General features: G+C 46.6%; 1 protein-coding gene across 2 annotated transcripts; it reads right to left on the bottom strand.

Moving 5' to 3' along the window:
- On the bottom strand, positions 9421–20610 carry LOC110260310 (intelectin-2-like). Of its 2 annotated transcripts, none has more exons than XM_021089554.1 (8): positions 20442–20610; positions 19420–19486; positions 17549–17656; positions 15951–16198; positions 15204–15362; positions 14682–14802; positions 13251–13354; positions 9421–9682 (listed from the first exon to the last, which is right to left on the bottom strand). In XM_021089554.1, exons 1-8 carry the CDS (start codon positions 20475–20477, stop codon positions 9530–9532), a joined length of 996 nt encoding a protein of 331 aa, XP_020945213.1. In that variant the 5' UTR covers positions 20478–20610; the 3' UTR covers positions 9421–9529. The 2 variants fall into 2 exon arrangements, with proteins under 2 accessions (XP_020945213.1, XP_020945212.1); XM_021089553.1 differs by having other exon boundaries at positions 17549–17659; positions 20442–20609.

Genomic DNA, 23012 nt, shown 5'->3' with positions numbered 1-23012 from the left:
CGTTGCCTTGAGCTGTGGTGTAGGTTGCAGATGCGGATCGGATTTGGCGTTGCTGTGGCCATGCCATGGGCTGGCAGCTTTAGCTCCAATTCGATCCCTAGCCTGGGAACCTCCATAGGCCGCGGGTTCAGCCCTCAAAAAACAAAAGACAAAAAAAAAAAAAAAAAAAAAAAGAACAGAGAGTTCCAGCCTGGCAACTTCCATATACCGTGGAATCAGCCCTAAAGAGACAAAAAAAATAAAATGAAATAGCAGGGAGTTCCTTGGTGGTCTAATGGTTAGGACTCGGCACATTCACTGTTGCAACCCCGGGTTCAGGTCCCAGTCTGGGAATTGAGATCTTCACATCAAGTTGCTGAAAGCTGTGGCAAAATACAAATATATAAAATTGTGTGTATATATATATACACATATAAATATAGAGATATATTTTTTATCCTCCCATGGAACTAGATATATCCAAGCTAAAGAACTATATTTACTCTGTGACTGTGAGCTTGTCGTTAAAATGCTTTTATGTAAAATGATATTGATAACAGATGCTCAGGATTTTACCTTTTTAATACTCAATTGGCAATTTCTTAAATATTATAACCTTATATAACTTCCCATGGAAGTAAACGAAATTCATGGTAAGTTCTTTTTTTTTTTTGGCTTTTTAGGGCCACACCATCGGCATATGGAGGTTCCCAGGCAAGGGGTCGAATCGGAGCTGTAACCACTGGCCTACACCAGAGCCACAGCAACGCAGGATCCGAGCCACATCTGTCACCTACACCACAGCTCATGGCAACACCAGATCTTTAACCCACTGAGCAAGGCCAGGGGTCGAACCTGACACCCCATGGTTCCCAGTCGGATTCATTAACCACTGAGCCACAGTGGAAACTCCCATGGTAAGTTCTTTTTTTTTTTTTTTTTTTTTTTTTTTAGCGTTTTCACTCATTTTTTTTTAGTGTTTTAAAATACATTTATAAACTGTAAGGTAGAAAAAAATTCATATTTTCTTTAAAAAATACTCACCTCATACTGATTTCTTCACATACTGACAGCCAACCAAATTTTCTTGGAGACTAACATCTGCTGAAAAATTGTACCTGGGAGAACATCCAGGTTATCTTTTGCCAGCCCTTTTCCATGTCTCAGTTTGTGCTGTGATAATGTGTTAATGTCAGGCATACAAACATCACGCTGACAGTGCCAAAATGATATTTTAATAGTGAAAATAGGTTTTTGTTAAGTCACCCCTCTCTTCCACCTTTCTAACCACCATGAGAAAGACATGTCTCTGTATATAGTATTTTGATCCTGAAACAGTTTTTGGCCGTATTATTCTGTGGCCATCTCTCAGAAAAATTATCATTTGACAGATCATCATTTCAATGTCTAACTCCAAGAAGAAAAAGAAGAAAGAGGAAGAGGGGGAGAAAGAGAAAGAACTTATGATAGCTATAAATATGTGTTATAAATACCATAGTAATTAAGATAGTATGAAATTAGAGAAGGTCAAGAAACTGGCCAGTTGTTAAGATACAGAACCACATATATAGGACACTTTGATAAAAAACAGAAATAGCATGGCAAATTACTGGGGAAAAGAGGGACTGTTCAATAAGTGGAGTGGGAAGACTTGGTTATCCATGTGGAAAAAGTGAATTCGGATCCTTGTCTCAGATCATTCAGCATATAAACACAAGATTAAGATCTTGGAGTTCCTGTCATGGCACAGTGGAAATGAATCTGACTAGGAACCATGAGGTTGCAGGTTCAATCCCTGTCTTGCTCAGTGGGTTAAGGATCCAGTGTTGCTGTGAGCTGCGGTATAGGTTGCAGACACGGCTCGGATCTGGCATTGCTGTGGCTCTGATGTAGGCCAGCAGCTACAGCTCCGATTTGCCCCCTAGCCTGGGAATCTCCATATGCTGCAGGAGCGGCCCTAAACCATGGTAAGTTCTAAGTCTAGGATTCTGTGCTGAGCCTCATCTAGCCCTAAGAAAACCAAAGTCCTCTTGTGGAGCTTGAGTTAAGGATCCGGCATTGTCACTGCAGTGTCTTGGGTTGCTGCTGTGCAACAGGCTTGATCCCTGGACTGGGAACTTCTGCATGCCACAGGCACGGCCAAAACAGAAACAAAAAACCAGTTTTTCTCTCCATTGACCGATGGGCAGAGGCATCATTGGGCCTTCCTCCTAAAGGACTCAGCTGCAGCCCCCAGAAAGTTTTCAAAACAAGCAAAGGAGCCTAACTTAGCAAGGAATGCTTCATTCCAAGAAGCTCATGGAAGGAGAGAGACATAGGGGAAAGCTCCTCCACACGTTGGAAGGAGAATTCAGGGCAGTTCAGGTTTGGTGATTAAGTCTCCCACCCCTTTCCCTTAGGAGTTTCGTGCCTACTGTGGAAGTATGTCTCCTTTCAATTATGTCCGTCTCTGCCTTATAAATTTTAACAGTCTGGGAGTTCCCGTTGTGGCGCAGCAGAAACAAATCCAACTAGGAACCATGAGGTTGTGGGTTCGATCCCTGGCCTTGCTCAGTGTGTTAAGGATCTGGCGTTGCTGTGAGCTCTGGTGTAGGCCATCAGCTACAGCTCCAATTGGACCTCTAACCTGGGCACCTCCTTATGCCATGGGTATGGCCCCCCTTCCAAAAAAAATTTCAATGGTCTGGTTTTAGTTACATACATGTTTATAATTGCTGTATCTTCTTGCTATAGCGAGGCTTTATTAATGCATCATGTCCTTTGTCTCTTGCAGTTTTTTTTTTTAATTGAAAGTCTGTTTTGTCTAATACAAGTATACCTCCCCTGCTCTCTTTTAGTTAATATTTGCATGGAATATCTTTTTTCCTCCTTTCACTTTTATTCCCTTTCAACCTATTTGCATCTTCAAATCTAAGGTGAGTTTCCTAGAGACAGCATAGATTTGAACCACCTTTTTTTTTTTTTTTTTTTTTTTTTTTGCTTTTTGGGGCCATGCCTGAGGCATATGGAGGTTCCCAGGTTAGGGGTCCAATAGGAGCTACAGCTGCTGGCCTACACCACAGCCACAGCAACATCAGATCTGAGCTGCGTCTGCAACCTACGACAACGCCGGATCCTTAACCCACTGAGCAAGGCCAGGGATCCAACCTGCAACCTCATGGTTCCTAGTCAGATTTGTTTGTGTTGCACCATGATGGGAACTCCAGGATCACCATTTTTTTTAATCGATTCTGCCATCTCTGTCTTTTGGTTACAGAATTTAACCCACTTTCATTTAAAGTAATTCTGATGAGTTCCCTTGTGGTACAGCGGGTTAAGGATCTGGCTCAGGTCACTGCTGTGACACAGGTTTGATCCCTGGCCTGGGAACTTCCACATGCCGTGGGTGCACCAAAAAGTAAATAAATGAATAAATAAATGAATGAATAAATAAAATGATTAGTGGTAAGGAGGGACTTCTATCATTTTGCTTTCTTTTCTATATGTCTTGTAGATTTTCATTTTTCAACTCATACATCACTGCCTGCTTTCGTGCTTAGTTGACAGTTTTTTTGCTGTGAAACATTTAAACTATTTCCTCGTTTCCTTTTATGTATGTTCTATGGTTATTTTATTTGTCTTTACAAGGAGATGATGTAACACATTGAAGTTATAACACTGTATTTTAATTTACAGCAGCTGAACTTCAATATCATACAAAATCTCGCTTCCTATATATCTCTGCCCTAGCCCTTTCTGTAGCAGATGTCGTAAAATTACATCTTTATACATTGAGTGTCCAAAAACACACTACTAATATTTTTAACCCATTAGTCTCTTGAATTATGTAGAAAAAAGTGCACTCGTAGGGTTTGAGTAATTTGCTCACGTGTACGTCTCTCCCTGCCATTTCCCTGACTCCATCCTCTCTCCCACTCCACTCTGTAATTCTATGAACTTGTCTTTGTTTTCTTTACATCTCTTTCACAGATTTCCACAATACATGGCACAATGATTCTTCAGCAAAAGTGCCCCAAAATGTCTTCCTAATGAGTGAGTGAAATGGAATTTAAGTAAGCTTTTCAAAACTCTCAAGAATACAATGGAGTTCCCATTGCGACAAAGCAGAAATGAATCCAACTAGGAACCATGAGGTTGCAGGTTTGATCCCTGGCCTCACCCAGTGGGTGAAGGATCCAGCATTGCCGTGAACTGTGGTGTAGGTTGCAGACCCGCCTCTGATCTGATGTTGCTGTGACTGTGGTGTAGGCTGGCGGCTACAGCTCCAATTGACCGCTAGCCTGGGAACCTCCATATGCTGCCAGCACATACCTAAAAAGCAAAAAAAAAAAAGAATACAATGTAATAATAGCTAGCATGAATCAAGCAGTTACCATAAGCCAGGTAGTCTTTTAAGGGCTGCAGTGTTCTTCCATTTAATGTTTATAAGAACAACATGTGAGAACTTTACTATCATTATCTGTACTATCTATATTCAGTTAAAGAAACTGAGACTCTGGAGTTCCCGTCGTGGCGCAGTGGTTAACGAATCCGACTAGGAACCATGAGGTTGCGGGTTCGGTCCCTGCCCTTGCTCAGTGGGTTAACGATCCGGCGTTGCCATGAGCTGTGGTGTAGGTCGCAGATGCAGCTTGGGTCCTGTGTTGCTGTGGCTGTGGCGTAGGCCGATGGCTACAGCTCCGATTGGACCCCTAGCCTGGGAACCTCCACATGCCGCGGGAGCGGCCCAAGAAATGGCAAAAAGACAAAAAAAAAGAAAGAAAAAGAAACTGAGGCTCTGATATATGAATAACTTTCCAAGGGCCATGTAAATTCAGGAGGCCAAGATTTGGAGTAAACACATCTATAAACATTTTTGAAGTTATCTCTATAGCCTGCCAGATAACTTTGTGCCAATTTTTATTTCTATCAGTGGCGAATCAAAAGGTCCACTTCTTAAAGTTCCCATCGTGGTGCGGCGGAAACAAATTCACCTGGGAACCATGAGGTTGCACGTTCGATCGCTGGTCTTGCTCAATGGGTTAAGGATCAAGCGTTAGACCTCTAGCCTGCGAAACCTCCACATGTCGTAGGTGCAATAAAAAAAATAAAAGGTCCAATTCTTTCTTCTTTTTTTATTGTACTATACTTGACATACAATATTGTATTAGTTTTAGGTGCACAAATAGTGATTCAACATTTTTACACACTGCAGGTGGTTACCACACGATAAGTCTAGTTATCATCTGCTACCTTACAAAGTTAATACAATATGATTGACTCTATCCCCATGCTGTACATTATAGCCTCATGATTTACCTTTCTTATAACTGGACATCTGCACTTCTTAACCCCTTCCCCCTTTTCGTTCCCCCAAACCCCCACCCCCCGGCAACCCAAAGAAGTCCTAAGGAAGTCCATCTCTTGAACCCCTACCCAAGGATTATATTTGGCCACAAACAATAGAAAAAAATCGTTATAGCAGCCTAAATAGGTCCAGTGGGTTATCTGCCACAAAACAAAAATTCCAAGGGTAAGAGTTCCTGTCATGGCTCAGCAGTTAACAAATCTGACTAGCATCCATTGGGACGCAGGTTTGATGCCTGGCCTTGCTCAGTGGGTTAAGGATCTGGCATTGCCGTGAGCTGTGGTGTAGGTTGCCGACTTGGCTCGGATCTGACATTGCTGTGGCTGTGGTGAAGACCAGCAGCTACAGCTCTGATTCAGCCCCTAGCCTGGGAACCTCCATATGCCGCAGGTGCAGCCCTAAAAAAAAAGGAAAAAAATATTCCAGGGTAGACAACACAGGACTGATGTGAGTCTCAATTATGTCAAGAGGGTACTTGACTTCTCTGATGCTCCTGCCTCACCACCCTCTGTATGTAGTGGTTTTTCAGCCTCATGATCACAGAATGGCTACCGTCTCTCCAATCTTCATATCTGTATCCTAAGGAGAAAGAAGAAAAAAGAAGGAACAAAGAGCAATTAGACTTCTGCTCACCAGCACTTTTTACATGGCCGTCACTAGATACAAAGGAGGCTGAGAATTTGAATATTTTGCTAGTGATATTAAAAGAAACAAGGGGTGGGGTGGGAGAGGGGATGGGATTGAAACAGAACCAAATCCACTACTAGAAACTATGATTTATCATGTTTTGGTCAACTTGAAATTTTTTTAAAGGCAAACTTAGAATTCCCCTTGTGGTGCCATGGAAACAAATCCGACTAGTATCCATGAGGATGCAGGTTCCATTCCTGGCCTCGCTCAGTGGGTTAAAGGACCTGGTGTTGCCATGAGTTGGTGTAGGTCACAGACGCAGCTTCCATCCCATGTTGCTATGGCTGTGGGCGAGCAGATATAGCTCCGATTCGACCCCTAGCCTAGGAACTTCCATATGCCGCAGGTGTGGCCCTAAAAAGCAAAAAAATTTAAAAATTAAATTATGGGCATTCATTTGATTATCTACATTTCTTTGATTATTATTGAAGTTTAACAATGATACCTTCTTGGAATTTTCATCCTAGCTGTACTAAACCTAGAAAATAATTTAAAAACAATGGTAATTTTTTTATTGCCATCTTTTTAGGGCGGCACCCAAAGCATATGGAGGGTCCCAGGCGAGGGGTCCAGTCAGAACTGCAGCTGCCAGACCACGCCACAGCCACAGCAGGATCTGAGCCGCATCTGCGACCTACACCACAGCTCTCAGCAACCCCAGATCCTTAACCCACTGAGCGAGGCCAGGGATCAAACCCGAGTCCTCGTGGATGCCAGTCGGGTTCACTAACCACTGAGACACAACGGGAACTCCAACACTGACTTCCTTATCATTGTTGGGCTTACTCTCTGCTTCCTAGTGCCTCTCCCCAGAGAGCATGGCCTCAAAGCAAAGACTCAAAAAGCCCTCCTCCATGTGCCTTTGTGTCTAATGGCTTGTGGGCTTGGGAGGAAAGGAGAGGGCCCATATGACAACAGGCTCTGCGGAGGCCACCACAGTGTAAGATGTATTCTGATATGGCAAAATGGCCCTGTTTCTAGGAATCACCAATTGGTCTTCTAGATTTTAAAGTCGATGCCTTAATGACTGGCAAGAGGCAAATGGTACCTTTGAGGGACCGCCCGGGTCCTTTTCCTTTTTGGGGGTGGGAGAGCCAGCATCCATTGCTGGGCCAGGGATCAAACCCAAGCCACAGCAGTAACCAGTGACAACACTGGAACCTTAACCTGCTGAGCCATCAGGGCACTCCCCAAGGTTCTTTTCCTTCGTATGGTTGGTGGGTACACAAGCATGTTCACTCTGAAAGATTATTAAGCTGTGAGCTTACAACCTGGGGATGCATATGGGTATATGAGACTTATTCTTCAAAAAGTTTATTTGATGAAAAAATTTTAGGAGTTCCTGTCGTGGTGCAGCAGAAACGGATACGACTAGCAACCATGAGGTTGCAGGTTCGATCCCTGGCCTTGCTCAGTGGGTTAAGGATCCAGCGTTGCTGTGAGCTGTGGTGTAGGTCGAAGACGAGGCTCAGATCTGGCATGGCTGTGGCTGTGGCGTGGGCTGGCGGCTACATCTCCCGTTAGACTCCTAACCTGGGAAGCTCCATATGCCGTGGGTGCGGCCCTAAAAAGACAAAAAAAGATAATATAAATAAATAAATAAATAAAAATGAAAAATAAATGTAAGTGGATCTCCCGTATTTTTACTTACTAAATCTGGCAGCCCTACCTGAGAAGAGATATTATGCCTCTCCCACCCTATTTGAGATTTTCTGCCCTAATCTATAGAGAGCGCAGCAGAAAGAGTGCAGTAGTGAGTGGTAGGGGATGTTATAATCAGATTTGCATTCTAAGCAAGAGTATAAAAGGTCTCATCTGGAGTTCCCGTGGTGGCACAGTGGATAACGAATCTGACTGGGAACACTGAGGTTGCAGGTTTGATCCCTGTCCTTGCTCAGTGGGTTAAGGATCCGGCGTTGCTGTGAGCTGTGGTTTGGGTCGCAGCTGCGGCTCGGATCCCATGTTGCTGTGGCTCTGGCGGAGGCGAGTGGCTACAGCTCCAATTGGACCCCTAGCCTGGGAACATCCATATGCCACGGGAGCAGCCCTAGAAAAGATAAAAAATTTAAAAATAATAAATAATAAAAATAACATAAAATGTCTCATCTGCACACAAGCCAGAACTGATGTCATCAGCGTCCTGTTTTCCCACAGATGATACACGGAGACCTCACTGGAACCTTTGGTTCCCGTTTGGAATAAGCACCTGAAGCTGGGAGCCCAGACCTTGCCGGCCACATGTATCCCTGAGGAGTGTCGTGTTGTGATTTACAATATGAAATATTAATTTGACCTCCATCCTGATTCTGGCCTAGAGGTCCTGAAACCTTTGGAATTTCAGAAGTGATCAAGAAAAAAGATGGGGGGGGGTGTCTTTGCTTATGTTAATGAAGTGAGAACCAGCCCTGTGATGTGAGGGATGAAAATTCCAATCCCACCTACTCAGACCCTCCTGGGAAAACAGAGGTGGGAATTTGAATCAATTACACTAATCAACGATTTCATCAATCATGCCTGTGTCATGAAGCCTCTGTAAAAACCCAAAAAAGGACAGGGTTTGGAGAGCTTCTGGGCTGGTGACTACGGGGACCCAGGGGACAGTGCCGGGCTCAGAAAGGCCAAGGAAGCTCTGTGCCCTTTCCCCCTACTGTGCCCCTGGACTCCCTCCCTCCCTCCAAGCTGGCTCTTCCTGAATTATGCTCTTTTATAATGAGCTTATCATCTGCAAAGTAAAACATTTCTTTGCGTTCTATGAGCCACTCCTGCAAATTAACTGAACCCAATGAGGAATCTTTGGCATCCCCAATCTATGGCCACTCAGTCAAAGTGCAGGTGACAATCTGGACTCCGTAAGTGGCACCTGAACTGGGAGACTCGAGGGACAGTCTTGTAGGACACAGGCTTTCACACTGGGACCTCAAACTGTCTCCTGGCATCTGTGGGTCAAAGTTTAGCTGAGTTGCAGGACACGCAGCTGGTGGTCTATGAATTTCTTGGTGCTCTGAGAACCATCCCCAAGGAAGCACATTGGAACCGCCACTCGAATCATTTTGGGAACATGGTTCTGAGTATCAAAGGCAGGGGAATAAAGGGAGCAGGCAGTTTGACCCTGCCATTTCTTTCTTTCCTACTGAATCTCAATCATCATCATCTTTTCTTCTTCATGATGTTTATTGGATTAACCAAGAACTGCATGGTAGGAAAATTCACAAGATTTTCCTCTGGTCTTCAGTCTCACTCAGGAGTTCCCTAGAAAGAAGGGGAAAACATGTATGCTGGGACCTGAGACTTGACGCTCCAAACCCAGGGGGTCTAAAGAGGAAATCCACAGAACAAGAGGCATTATTTTGAAAAGATCCTTCCGGGTCTCAGTCACTTTGTACAAAGAACTCAAAAACACAGAATGGGAAAAAAACGAGGTTTATTCTCCTCTCCTCCTTGTTAGCATTCTGTGTTTCCATCTCTGAGAACCTGGGGTTAGGACTGGGCTCCACGTCTCCCACCACCCAGCTCTCAGCGGTAGAACAGGAGCACAGCAGCCTCAGTTATCTCCTGGCTGGAGCTGTAAGCAACGTGTCTTCCATATCCGTTCCAGTCAAAGGCGGAGAAATCCCCACACTGCACAGGATTGCCCTCTGGGAAGAATCCTCCTCCACCAATGCAGTGCTGGGAGCAGAGAGAAGAGACATAGAGAGGGGTGTGCTGGGGACACCACTGAGACTTAGTGGGACAATTGCAGGTATCTGTGGTTGTGGTCCTAATTGGCTTTGCCCCAATCCCAGGTAAAACTTCTCCCTCCAGTGGACGCTGAGGTCATGCTCTTTCCTGAAATCCTTTCTACCTTTTTTATAGTTCTTCTCCGTCCCCTCAGCCCCTCTTTGGCTCAATCAGTCCCCCAGCTGCTCTTCTTCACGGCTCTGTCCACACCTCACTCTCCCGATTATGGCTCCTCACCTCCCATGACATACCAGCATGATCATATGGCGTCAGTCTCCTCCTCAGTCTCTGCTTGAAAACCCATATCCAAAGCCACCTGGAGATCTCCACCTAGATGGCTCTAGATCTAAAACGCCATTGAGCAAAACCCAATGAATTCTCTCTCTTGCTGCCCCTGAACTTAGTCCTCTTCTTGTCACCCATCCTAATGGATACCACAGCGTTGGGGGTATAGTGGTGAGCATAGCTGCCTTCCACCATCATGGATAGAACTAAGTCACCCAAAACGAAAACCTGAAGTCTCTTCAGTCTCCCTCACTTTCCATGCCCCATATTCGTTAGCGCCTCAAGAACTGTAGACTCCATTGCCTGTGTATCCACCCTTGCTCATCCAACCTTATCAAGAAGATGCTGCCTTGGAGTTCCCATCATGGCTCAGCGGAAACAAGTCTGGCTGGCATCCATGAGGACGCAGGTACGATCCCTGGCCTCACTCGGTGGGTTGGGTATCCGAGCTGTGGTATAGGTCACAGATGTGGCTTGGCTCCAGCATTGCTGTGGCTGTGGTGTAGGCCAGCAGCTACAGCTCTGATTCAGCCCCTAGCCTGAGAACCTCCATGGGTGCAACCCTAAAGCAAAAGAAGAAGAAGAAGGATGTTGGAGAATACGTTCATGACCTCAACATGTAGAAATATTTTGTAAACCGAGCATTCAAGTACTAATCATATGTGAGGATATAGATATTGGACTTCACTGGCAATAATCATGTCCAGTGCTCACAAGATAAAAACTTTCAGTTATAAAATAACTCCTAACAGTATGGTACTGGTATCAAGACAGACAGACAGAGACAGACAAGTGGAACAGAATTGTGAACCCAGTAATTAACCCTGACACCTATGGTCAATTAATCTTTGCATAGGAGGCAGGAGAATAAAATGGGAAGAAGAAAGTCTATTCAGCAAGCATTGCTGGACAGCTGCATGCAAAACAATGAAACTAGAACACACCCTCACGCCATGCACAAAAATAATCTCAAAATGGCCGAAAGACTGAAATATAAGACAAGACACCATCAAACTCCTGGAAGAGAACACAGGAAAAACATTCTCTGACATTAACCTCATGAATATTTCCTCAGGTCAGTCTCCCAAGGCAACAGAAATAAGAGCAAAAATAAACCAATGGCACCCAATCAAACCTACAAGCTTTTGCACAGCAAAGGAAACCAAAAAGAAAACAAAAAGACAACTTACAGAATGGGAGAAAATAGTTTCAAATGATGCAATGGACGAGGGCTTAATCTCTAGGATATACAAGCAACTTATACAACTCAACAGCAAAAAAGCCAACCGCCCAATGGAAAAATGGGCAAAAGACCTGAACAGACTGTTCTCCAAGGAAGATACACAGATGGCCAGCAAACACGTGAAAAAATGCTCTACATCGCTGATTATAAGAGAAATGCAAATCAAAACTACCATGAGGTACCACCTCACACCAGTCAGAATGGCCATCTTTAATAAGCCCACAAATAACAAGTGCTTGAGGGGCTGTAGAGAAAAGGGAATCCTCCTGCACCGTCGGTGGGAATGTAAGCTGGTACAGCCACTATGGAGAACAGTATGGAGCTACCTTAGAAATCTATACATAGAACTACCATATGACCCAGCAATCCCACTCTTGGGCATATATTAGGACAAAACTTTCCTTAAAAAAGACACATGTACCCGCATGTTCATTGCAGAACTATTCACAATAGCCAAAACATGGAAACAACCCAAATGTCCATCAACAGACGATTGGATTAGGAAGATGTGGTATATATATAGACACAATGGAATACTACTCAGCCATTAAAAAAGAATGACACAACACCATTTGCAGCACCATGGATGGAACTAGAGACTCTCATACTGAGTGAAATAAGTCAGAAAGAGAAAGACAAATACCATATGATATCACTTATAACTGGAATCTAATATACAGCACAAATGAACGTTTCCACGGAAAAGAAAATAATAGACTTGGAGAATAGACTTGTGGCTGCCCGGTGGGGAGACAGGGAGGGAGTGGGAGGCTTCAGGAGCTTGGGGTTAATGGATGCAAACTATTGCTCTTGGAATGGATTTACAGTGAGATCCCCTGCTGTGTAGCACTGAGAACTATGTCTAGATACTTACGTCACAACACAACAATAGGAGGAAAAAGTATGAATACGTGTATGTGTAAATTGGCCCCATGCTGTACAGCAGAAAAAATAAATAAATAAAGACATGAGGGGAAAAAAAAAACCCTTCTCTCATACAAAATAAAATAAAACAAAACAAAACAAAACAAAATGAGTCCTGGGGGAGTTCCCGTTGTGGCACAGCAGAAACGAATCTGACTAGGAACCATGAGGTGGTGGGTTCGATCCCTGGCCTCGCTCAGTGGGTTAAGGATCCTGCCTAGCTGTGAGCTGTGGTGTAGGTTGCAGAAATGGCCCGAATCCCACATTGCTGTGGCTGTGGCTGTGGCATATGCCAGCAGCTATAGCTCCGATTCGACTCCCAGCCTGGGAACCTCCATAGGCCACAGGTGCCACCCTAAAAAGCAAACAAAATAAAATAAAATAAAAATAAATAAAATAAGTCCTGGGATGAAATGGCGACTATAGTTAAGAATACTGTATTGTATGTGATAAAAGTTACTAAGAGAATAGATCTTCAAAGTTCTTATCACAAGAAAACATTATTTGTGGCAATGTGTGGTGGTGGATGGTGACTGGCTCTACTATGCTGATCATGTCACGATTTATAAATACATAGAATCATTATGTTACACCCCGGAACTCATACACTGATACATGTCAATCATATCTCAATTTTTAAAAGAATGATAACAATTGAAAAATTATGTCTACAAAGTACCATCGAAAGAGTCAAAAGACGTAGTTCCCATCGTGGCTCAGTGGCTAACGAGTCCGACTAGGAACCATGAAGTTTCGGGTTCGATCTCTGGCCTTGCTCAGTAGGTTAAGGATCCAGTGTTGCGGTGAGCTGTGCTGTAGGTCACAGACGTGACTCGGATCTGGTGTAGCTGTGGCTCTGCCAAAGGCCGGCAGCTACAGCTCCAATTAGACCCCTAGCCTGGGAACCTCCATATGCCGCAGGTGTGGCCCTAGAAAAGGCAAAAAACAAGTGACAAAAAAAAAAAAAAGAGTAAAAAGGCAAGCCACGGAGAAACACATCAACACACCCCCTGCAGGTGAACACACACACACAAATGCACAAATCATGGGTCTTCCCAAACTCACATGTTCAGTGTTGCAGCCAGTGACTCTCATCCCAGCACACAGGGCGTTGGCTGCTCTCTCGTTATTAAACACCCTGAACTGGACAAATCCTGCCACAAATTCCGCTGGAAAAGAAGAGGCAGAGAAAGAGCCAAGGATTCGAAGGAGGAGCTAGAACCAGCTTCCCTTTGACTAGTTCAGGATGCCCTAAACCAACAGGGCAGGGAGCCCAGCACCTCTGCGGACAGTGGCTGCTACATCCTGGCCCTGAGCTTACATGGAAGAGAAATTCTCCTCTTCGGGGGCAAGAAGACCAAGGCTGGGGCTCACAAGAGGTCACTTGTCTGCCTAAGGCTTTCGGAGAACTTAGACTCCACTGAAAGATCAGCAAGCACAGTGCCCGAGGTCCAGCAGGAATAAACAATGATGGGATGGGCCATCCGCTCCTGCTGGCACACTTTGCATCCAGTTACCATGAGCTTTTATGTTCCCACCTACCATTCCTTGCTTTCTTATCCTCCCGCTAAAGACTTAAGTTCTGTGGCTTTATTTTGCTGAAAAATACGCCTTTTTAAAAATCATAGGTATCCGGGAGTTCCCGAGTGGTACAGCAGAAATGAATCCAACTAGGAACCATGAGGTTGTGGGTTCAATCCCTGGCCTTGCTCAATGGCTTAACTATCCGGCGTTGCCGGGAGCTGTTGTATAGGTCACAGATGCGGCTTGGATCCTGCGCTGCTGTGGCTGTGGTGCAGGCCAGCAACTGTAGCTCCGATTAGACCCCCACCCCTGGAATCTCCATATGTGGCAGGAGCGGCACCCCCCGAAAAAAAATACTAATAATAATAGGTATCCATCATAACTAATGTGAATTTTCCTCACCACTTTCGAATGTTCTCACCTGTCAACATTAGCCTAAATTTGCCTTAACTATTACAAGAGGTCTTACAGGCTTTTGGTTAAGAAGCCTGAGTTTAGAGCCTATAAAATGGAGAAGGTAGGAATTCTAACATCATAGTTTTCTCATGATAATTAAATGTCACTGAACCATGGCAAGTTCCTCTATAGGAGTTCCCGTCATGGCAGAGCGGAAACAAATCTGACTAGGAACCATGAGGTTGCAGGTTCTATCCCTGGCCTCACTCAGTGGGTTAACGATCCAGCGTTGCCCTGAGCTGTGGTATAGGTCTCAGACTCGGCTCAGATCCTGCATTGCTGTGGCTATGGTGTAGGCTGGCAGCTACAGCTCCAATTGGACCCATAGCCTGGAACCTCCATATCCTGCAGGTACGGCCCTAAAGAGAAAAAAAGAAAAAGAAAAAGTTCCTCTGTAAGAGCTTGGCACCTTGAACATGCTCGATAAGTGCTAGCAAGTATTAATTGTTGGTATTTACACTTGCTCCAAGAGTGCGGGAAAGGACTGATGACTGGGCTTGGGAAGCAGACACTCACTTTGTCCATAGGGTGAGTAATAAGACGCAGTTTTCTGAGCATCGCCATAGTCATAGACAACAGGAATGGCTGGGCCATTGTCAGTCCAACATTTCCCTATTCCGTATTTCACTGGGTATTTCTGCAAGGACCCAAAACAGAGGCTGTGTGAGGCCAGTAGAGAGGCTGCCACATGGGGAAGTCGGGGGTTTAGCGCCCTCAGTTCTCTTGTTATGTAGAAATCGGCCTGGATAACAGGGATTCCCTTCTCTCCACAGCCAGGTCCCTCACCAGCCTCCAGCCCCTTGTCCTCCTCCCTCGCTGCCCCCATTCCCTCTCCCACAGGGCTCTCCCCCTGCCTGGCCCATTATCCCTCTGAAAGAGGCAGCCCAGGTATCACAGTGACCCACAGGTAGGAGAAAGCCAAACACAGGCACCTGCTAGTGAAAAGGGACCCAGAGCAGACGGACTCCTTACCCCAAGACCTGGCTCTCCATTCACCAAAGGAAGAACCCCCCACCCACAGCCAGTGGCCCCATATACCTGGTAGAGTCCAAACAGATTATGTCCCAGGCTCTGGAAGAATCCAGTATTGGTGCGGTACCTCAGCAAGGAGCTGTTCCTCCACTGCTGCAGGGGAGACCGGTTGGGCACATGCCAGATGCCCAGGTCCCGGGCTTGGATGTCATAGTAGCCAGGGTTCTAGAGAGTGACATGCAATGAGCCTGACCAGCCCATGAAGCCCAACCAGCAGCAGACCCCACACTCAGCCCTCTGCTGAGTTGAGAGGTCTGGGCTCCAGGCGCACAGGTGGCCAGCAGCACTCAGACACCCCCTTCCACTAGGTGGCAGTGCCTCACCACCCAGCAGACTGCCTGGGAGGAGGTTGTGATTCAAGACATGGAATGCTGGAGCTCCCATCGTGGCTCAGTGGTTAATGAATCTGAGGTTGCGGGGTCGATCCCTGGCCTCGCTCAGTGTGTTAAGGATCTGGCATTGCCTCGAGCTGTGCTGTAGGTTGCAGATGCGGCTCAGATCCCGCACTGCTGTGGCTGTGGCATAGGCTGGTGGCTACAGCTCTGATTAGACCCCTAACCTGAGAACCTCTCTATGCGGGTGCGGCCCTACAAAAAACAAAAGACAAAAAAAAAAAAAAAGACATGGAATCCTCTCTTTCTCCCTCCCCAGCCCTACCGCCACACCCCCACCCTCCACCCTCCCTTCCACACCCTGGGGTCCAGCCACACACAGCAACTACCCTTTCCTAGCTGGGTGGTCAGGGCCACCAACCTTGTAGTCATCGCTGGTGGCCGCCTCTGCAGACCCAAAGGTGTTGTAATTGGCCCAGTTGCCATCTCCCTCGGGGTAGTCGGCCCTGCTGCCCTGCTGACTAGACCAGCGGTCACCCAACGTGCATTTCCCAGCCATGAGATTCTCGTGCACACTGGCCACCAGGGTCCAGCCACCACCCCCAGACGTCATGTCACAGAAGGTCTGGTAGACGACACCATTCTCAGTGCGGAGGAAATACAGGCCATCTGCAGAGGGAACCAGCCCACAGGCCCCTGTCTGAGACCACAGGGTTCTTCTCAAGACCCCCACCCAGAAAGACCCTCGGAATCAAGAATGCGTTCAGGAGTTCCCATCGTGGCACAGCAGAAATGAATCTGACTAGGAACCATGAGGTTGCAGGTTCCATCCATGGCCTCACTCAGTGGGTTAAGGATCCGACATTGCCATGAGCTGTGGTATAGGTCACAGACTACAATTACAACTACAACTCGGAACTGGCGTTGCTGTGGCTGTGGTGTAGGCTGGCAGCTACAGCTCCAATCCAACCCCTAGCCTGGGAACCTCCTTATGCCACAGGTGTGGCCCGAAAAAGCCAAAAATAGAAAAAAAAGAAAAGAAAGAAAGGCCCTAAAAAGCTAAAAAGAAAAGAAAAGAAAAGAAAAAGAAAGGAAGCAAGAAAGAAAAGAATGGATTCAGAAGGCTCCACACAATCCATTTGCTGGAGGACAATTCGCTTCACATCATCTATGAGCAGGGACATGCCTGCCTTTGCTCCCTGCTATCTTTTCAAAGCCTTTATAGAGCAAACATCCTAGAAGACAGAGATGGTAACTCCCTCTGAACAGCGCCTCCTTCTCTGGCCAGGAGAGGCCAGAAATCAGCACCCAACCACATCAGGATGTGGCCTCTACAAGTCAGAGTAAATGGCAGGCACGGTCACTGCCTGTTAGATAACATTCAGGTTCCCTAAGCCCAGAGATCCTCTCCTGGACCCATGTGCAGTGGGCCGGCCAAAAACAAAAAAAAATAAATAAAATGAAAACGAAAATAAAAAGGCTTGCCCAACCTTTTCCAGCCCCATCTGTCAGCCTGCTTGGCAAACCCACTGCATCTTCAGATGTCTCCTGGCCCTACTCACATCACCCTGTTGGGACTGGGATCGGGGAGACAGCACAGGGAAAAGCTGATACTCTGACTACTGCTGTGGCTGTGAATAACACATTCTCTGTCTCCACCTCAGGAGGCTCGTCTTTTCTGCCAGCATCTATGAAACTGCGGCAGGCTAACACTTTAGCTGAAAAAGAGGGAAATAGCTTAGACTCATCACAGCTCTGCCCACCAGCCTAAGAGTCACCTGGATCACTGCATTCTCCCTGTGTTCAGAAAATCATGTCTGCTGTGCCAGAGGCAGGGGGGCCCCAAAAGCCTCAGTATTCCCACTGGACAGCTCCTTGGCTGGAAGCTGGACTCAGAGCAGACACGCAATTCGGGCACATTCCTCTTGATCTCCATGACTGGGATCTCCTTTAGATTAAAAATAATAATAATAATTTAAAAAGCCAAAAGGGGATGTGCTGGACTAGTTTATTACTCACCACCTGCTCTATGGCAACTTTCTTTGATTTCCTTGCAGCTCCGAGGCAGGAAAGACAGAAAAGGGGCACACGATTCGTTCTCCGGGAACCATTCCACAGACTGGGTCGCTGCTAGAGGATGTGGAGATAATTCTCATTAAGAGTCTGATGCCACCGAACCACCCTTCCTGGTCATGGGCTCCCAGCCTCTGCCCACTTCATTTGCTCATCACTGTGCTGTGAGGCCCCAGAGGTCAGGGTCCTCTCTGCTAAGACCAGCTGGCACACATCTAGTACAGACGCAACACTCAAATTCTTCTGCTCAACTAAAACGAAAACTGGGGAGTTCCCGTAGTGGCACAGTGGAAATGAATCTGACTAGCAACCATGAGGTTGCAGGTTCGATCCCTGGCCTCGCTCAGTGGGTTAAGGTTCTGGTGTTGCCGTGAGCTGTGGTGTAGGTTGCAGACACGGCTCGGAACCCTCGTTGCTGTGGCTGTGGTGTAGGCCAGTGGCTACAGCTCCGATTAGACCCCTAGCCTGGGAACCTCCATATGCCGCAGGTGTGGCCCTAAAAAGCAAAATAAATAAATAAGAGAACACAGAAAATTGTAACAAATTCTGAGGGGCTAGGAGAGAAGTTTAAAAATAAAAATAAGTAAAATTTAGAAATGAAAACTATGGACTTCCCTTGTTGCACAGCGGGTTAAGGATCCAACGATGTCACTACCGTTGCATATGTTCAACCCCTGGCCCAGGAACCTCCACATGGGGAGCATGAGGCCAAAAAAATGTCACTGTGCCTATTCTGAGGGGTAGAATTGTGAGAATGGGGATCAGTCAAGGTTGTTCCCTGGACACAGCCCTCACCACCCAGCCCCCTCTAGGATCTCTAGGCCAGAGCCATAGGAGTAGGAGTATCTAGAAGGAAACTGCCTTTTTTATTTTTTTAATATTTATTTATTTGTTTATTTATTTTGTCTTTTTGCCTTTTCTAGGGCTGCTCCCGTGACATATGGAGGTTCCCAGGCTAGGGATCAAATCGGAGCTGCAGCCACCGGCCTACACCAGAGCCACAGCAACGCGGGATCCGAGGCACGTCTGCAACCTACACCACAGCTCACGGCAACACCAGATCCTTAACCCACTGAGCGAGGCCAGGGATCGAACCCGCAACCTCATGGTCCCTAGTCGGATTCGTTAACCACTGCGCCATGACGGGAACTCCGGGAACAGTCTTTTTAGAAAAAAATAAAATAGAGTTAATTAATAATATTGTGTTAGTCTCTAGAGTATAGCCAAGTAATTTGGAGATATACATATAGATATTCTTTTTCAGATTCTTTTCAATTATAAGTTTTTACACAATTTTGAGTATAGTTCCCTGTGCTACACAGGAGGTCCTTGTTGTTTGACTATTTTATATACAGTAGCATGTGCATATTAATTCCAAACTCCTAATTTCTCTCTCTCCTCCCCTAGCTCACCCAGAAGGGGGCAGTCTTTACCATGCCGCCCCTGAGCCTCCTCTGTCATACAGCCCTGACCACCAGCTCCTTCAGGGAATCCCCAGGCCAAGGCCATAGGAGAAGGAGTAGCAACAACGGAACAGACTTTACCATGGCTCCCCAGAGCCAGCCAGCCAACCTAACGCACAGAGTGGAGCCCCAGGGTGTGGCTTAACTAACACCCTACCTTCTTCAGACCAGACCCACGGAGAAGCCAGCAATCAGCACCCAGGACACATCAGGTTGGCTGCAAGGTTGGCCTCTGTGCATCTCCATGACTTCCCCTCTGTGTTAGGACTTCAGCCTGCAGCCCAGCTTCTAGTCCCTCTGCTCCTCTGCACACCTCAGGGCAGCTGAAGAAACTGCTGCTCCTCAGAGACTTACCTGCACTCTGCCCTCTGGTGGCCACAGAGAGGAACAGCAGGAGGCAGAATCGGGCCCCAAAACTCCTCTAAGGGGAAAAAGAGATGCCTAAGGTTACTGGCTGGACCATCCTTTCTTTTCCTCCCATCCTTTCTCCCTGAACTTTCTGAGTAAGTGTTAGGGGCTACATGGGGGCTCATTGTTAAAATGGCTCTTTATGCTGACCCATGAGACTGACCACCTTGCTCAGGGGACATCCTGTTTTCGCCACTGGTGCCTCCTTTTCCAAGACTATGAGACTCTTTCCCCCCTTTCACTGTGGGACACCACACACCTCCAGCTTTCTCAAGATTATGAGACCAGGAGTTCCCGTCGTGGCGCAGTGGTTAACAAATCCGACTAGGAACCATGAGGTTGCGGGTTCGGTCCCTGCCCTTGCTCAGTGGGTTGACGATCTGGTGTTGCCGGGAGCTGTGGCATAGGTTGCAGATGCAGCTCGGATCCCACGTTGCTGTGGCTCTGGCGTAGGCCGGAGGCTACAGCTCCGATTTGACCCCTAGCCTGGGAACCTCCATATGCCGAGGGAGCAACCCAAGAAATAGCAAAAAAGACCAAAAAAAAAAGGATTATGAGACCACCCTACCGTGAGACACCTCTGACTTCCCATGACTGTGTGACCACCAGAGTCCAGCTGCAGGCGAAAGATAAACTAAACTCCCCACGCTTCAGGGAATCCAATTTCCCATCCTGGGAGATTAAGAAGGCCCCGAGAGAAGGGTGGGGGGCGGGGCGCTGGCTCTTCTCAAGGGTCAGTCACCCTCTCCTTTTCCCTCTAATAAATTTTCTTCTCTTTGCCTGAACACACTCTTTTTCTCCGCACTCACCTTACACTAAGAAAACCTCAAATGGAAAGGTTATGGGCTTCTAGCCGTTGGGGAACCTCCTCGAATAGCCCCCACCCCTATCCAGCCCTACAAATACTTCACTGGCCATGGGCTCCTTTCTCCTTAAATCCCTCCCCATCCCTGAGACCAAGACCAGACCTGAGCTGGCATCTTGCCTCCCCACACGCAGACCATCTCTCAGACTCAGAAACACCTTCCTCACAGCACAGAGAGCTCCCTCCTTTCCTTCCTCACAGATGCCAGGAGCTGAGAACTCCCTGCCAGGTGGAGGCTCAGGGCTACTGTCTGCAGTAGAGTCCTGATGGGGGGCAAGTGTTGAGCTTTTATGGGGAGAGCAAGCATGCAGGCCCTGCCCGGCCCTGCCCACTGCAGGCTGCAGGCCCTGCCCTCCGGGCCTCCTCCCCTTGAAGGTCCCAGGGCATCAGCCTCTGGCAACAAGAAGAAATGTGTGACTGGCTGGAGAACCAGGAAGCAGTGCTTTTGGTCACACAAGTGACAGCCACCCCTGAGGAGGGGGAACCCTGTTCAGGGCACACATAGCGAGCGTGATGTAACAACCTGTCGGGATGGATGGGTGCTTACAGTTCTTCCCTGAAGCTTGTCCTGCTCCCAAGTCAGATGCCCAGTGCCTCACAGACCTCTGCCAAGACAGCCTCCTTCAAGTCTCTCCTGAAACTTCTCCACGTGCCTTCCCTGACACTGTCACTCCCAGACAAAGCTGGTGCTGTACACTGTCCAAACCCAAATTATGACATGTCTCACCCTGTCGTTTCATTCCTTTATCTACATTTTGGTTAGAAATGATTGAATAGGGGAGTTCCCCTCGTGGCGCAACAGAAACGAATCCGACTAGGAAACATGGGGTTGCAGGTTCGATTCCCGGCCTTTCTCAGTGGGTTAAGGATCTGGCATGGCCATGAGCTGTGGTGTAGGTCACAGATGCGGCTCAGATTCTGCGTTACTGTGGCTGTGGCACAGCCCAGAAGCTGTAGCTCTGATTTGACCCCTAGCCTGGGAACCTCTACATGCCACAGATGTGGCCCTAAAAAGCAATATAAATAAATAAATATTAAAAATCATTGCACTTCTCACTTAAAAAAAAAAAAAAAAAAAAAAGAAGAGTTCTCGTCATGGCTCTGTGTCTACCGAATCCGACTGGGAACCATGACATTGCAGGTTCAATCCCTGGCCTTGCTCAGTGGGTTAAGGATTCCGCATTGCTGTGGCTGTGGTGTAGGCAGGCGGCTACAGATCTCATTCGACCCTTAGCTTGGGAACCTCCATATGCTGTGGGAGCAGCCCAAGAAAATGGCAGAGATGAAAGAAAGAAAGAAAGAAAGAAAGAAAGAAAGAAAGAAAGAAAGAAAGAAAGAAAGAAAGAAAGAAAGAAAGAAAGGAAGGAAGAAGGAAGGAAGGAAGGAAGGAAGGAAGGAAGGAAGGAAGGAAGGAAGGAAGGAAGAAAAGAAAGAAAGAAAGGAAGAAATTATTGAATAGGGAATTCCTGTTTTGACTCAGGGGGATAAGAACCATGCATTGTCTCTGTAGGGATGGGGGTTCCATCTCTGGCCTCGCTCAGTGGGTTAAGAGTAGGGCATTACCATAAGCTGTAGCATAGGCCCCAGATGCAGCTCCAATCTGACTCCTAGCCCGGAAACTTCCATATGCCACTGGTGCGGCCATAAATGGGAAGAAGTAATAATAATTGAACACTTACACAACACTGCAAAAATAAATATATTACAAACACACACATATAGCTTTGACCAAGTTTCCCTTATTGATAGTATTTTACCCCATGTATTATGCATGCCATTTCTCTATATGCACACACAAACACACGCAAATGTTTTTTTCTGAACAAACTGAGGGTTACATATATGAAGGCCCTTTCCCTTAGAGGACTGTGTATTTGCCTAGTAGGGATATTCTCATATGTAACTGATACCGGAAAGATGATACCAGAATCTGGATTCTTGTTCACGGCAGTCAAGGAATGAACTCCGAGAACACACAGGCAGCAAGCAAGCAAAGTCTTTACTAAAGGCAAGCAGATAGTTCCCAGGGCTGCTGGGAGCAGGGAGAAGAGGCCCCTTCTTTATTGTCCTATGGGGGTTTTTATTCCTTAAGCATGGGAAGGGGCACCAACGTGGGGTCCGGAAAGATGTCGTTTTCTCCCACTGGCCTTGCTCAATTACCTATATCGGTCCTTGTCCAGTAGGGATTTGGGGGTTGGAAATGTCCCATGTAAGTTTTATGGTTTCTTTGTCCTTTTCTTTCCTTAGATTAAATCACCATTTCTCTCATTTCTTTTCATCAGTTGAGGAGTGGGCTAGAGATTCACATTTCCTATAGTAAACAAATGCTGTGGGGAATTCGCATTTCCTGTAATAAAACAAGGCCTGTGGAGGTGTTACTCCCTGAAGCCCTTAAGCCACAAAGGTTAATCAATATCCACATCAAAGAATGCATCGATGCCCATGTTCCTACGCTGACTCCCTGAGTTAATATTCTGCCTCATAACCATAATGCAGTTTGGTTTAGTGTACCTGGTACTTTCCCAGGGTTCACCAGCCCAGGAGTTCTACAGTTTTAGCTGAACTTTGTCTGGCCTTCATCCCCTCCCATTAGAGGAGAATGCCTATCCCCATTGAAGCCCATAATCCCCAGGAGAGGGTCTACATGTGCTAACACACAAAATTTCTCCATCCC

This window comes from Sus scrofa, chromosome 4 (genome assembly GCF_000003025.6).
Source record: "Sus scrofa isolate TJ Tabasco breed Duroc chromosome 4, Sscrofa11.1, whole genome shotgun sequence".
NCBI lineage: Eukaryota > Metazoa > Chordata > Mammalia > Artiodactyla > Suidae > Sus > Sus scrofa.
Note: the sequence above shows the minus strand (reverse complement) of the source record. Positions and strands in the feature narration are given on the sequence as shown.

Bases quoted from the DNA above. Each gene is read 5' to 3' on its own strand.
- LOC110260310 (XM_021089553.1), bottom strand. From the start codon at position 20,477: ATGGTCTGCGTGTGGGGAGGCAAGATGCCAGCTCAG. The intron at 13,355-14,681 runs GTGAGTGTCTGC...CTTCTTTTCCAG, and splicing joins TTACTCACCCTATGGACAAA to CGGAATTTGTGGCAGGATTT. The intron at 9,683-13,250 runs GTGAGTTTGGGA...CTCTGCTCCCAG, and splicing joins CTGGCTGCAACACTGAACAT to CACTGCATTGGTGGAGGAGG.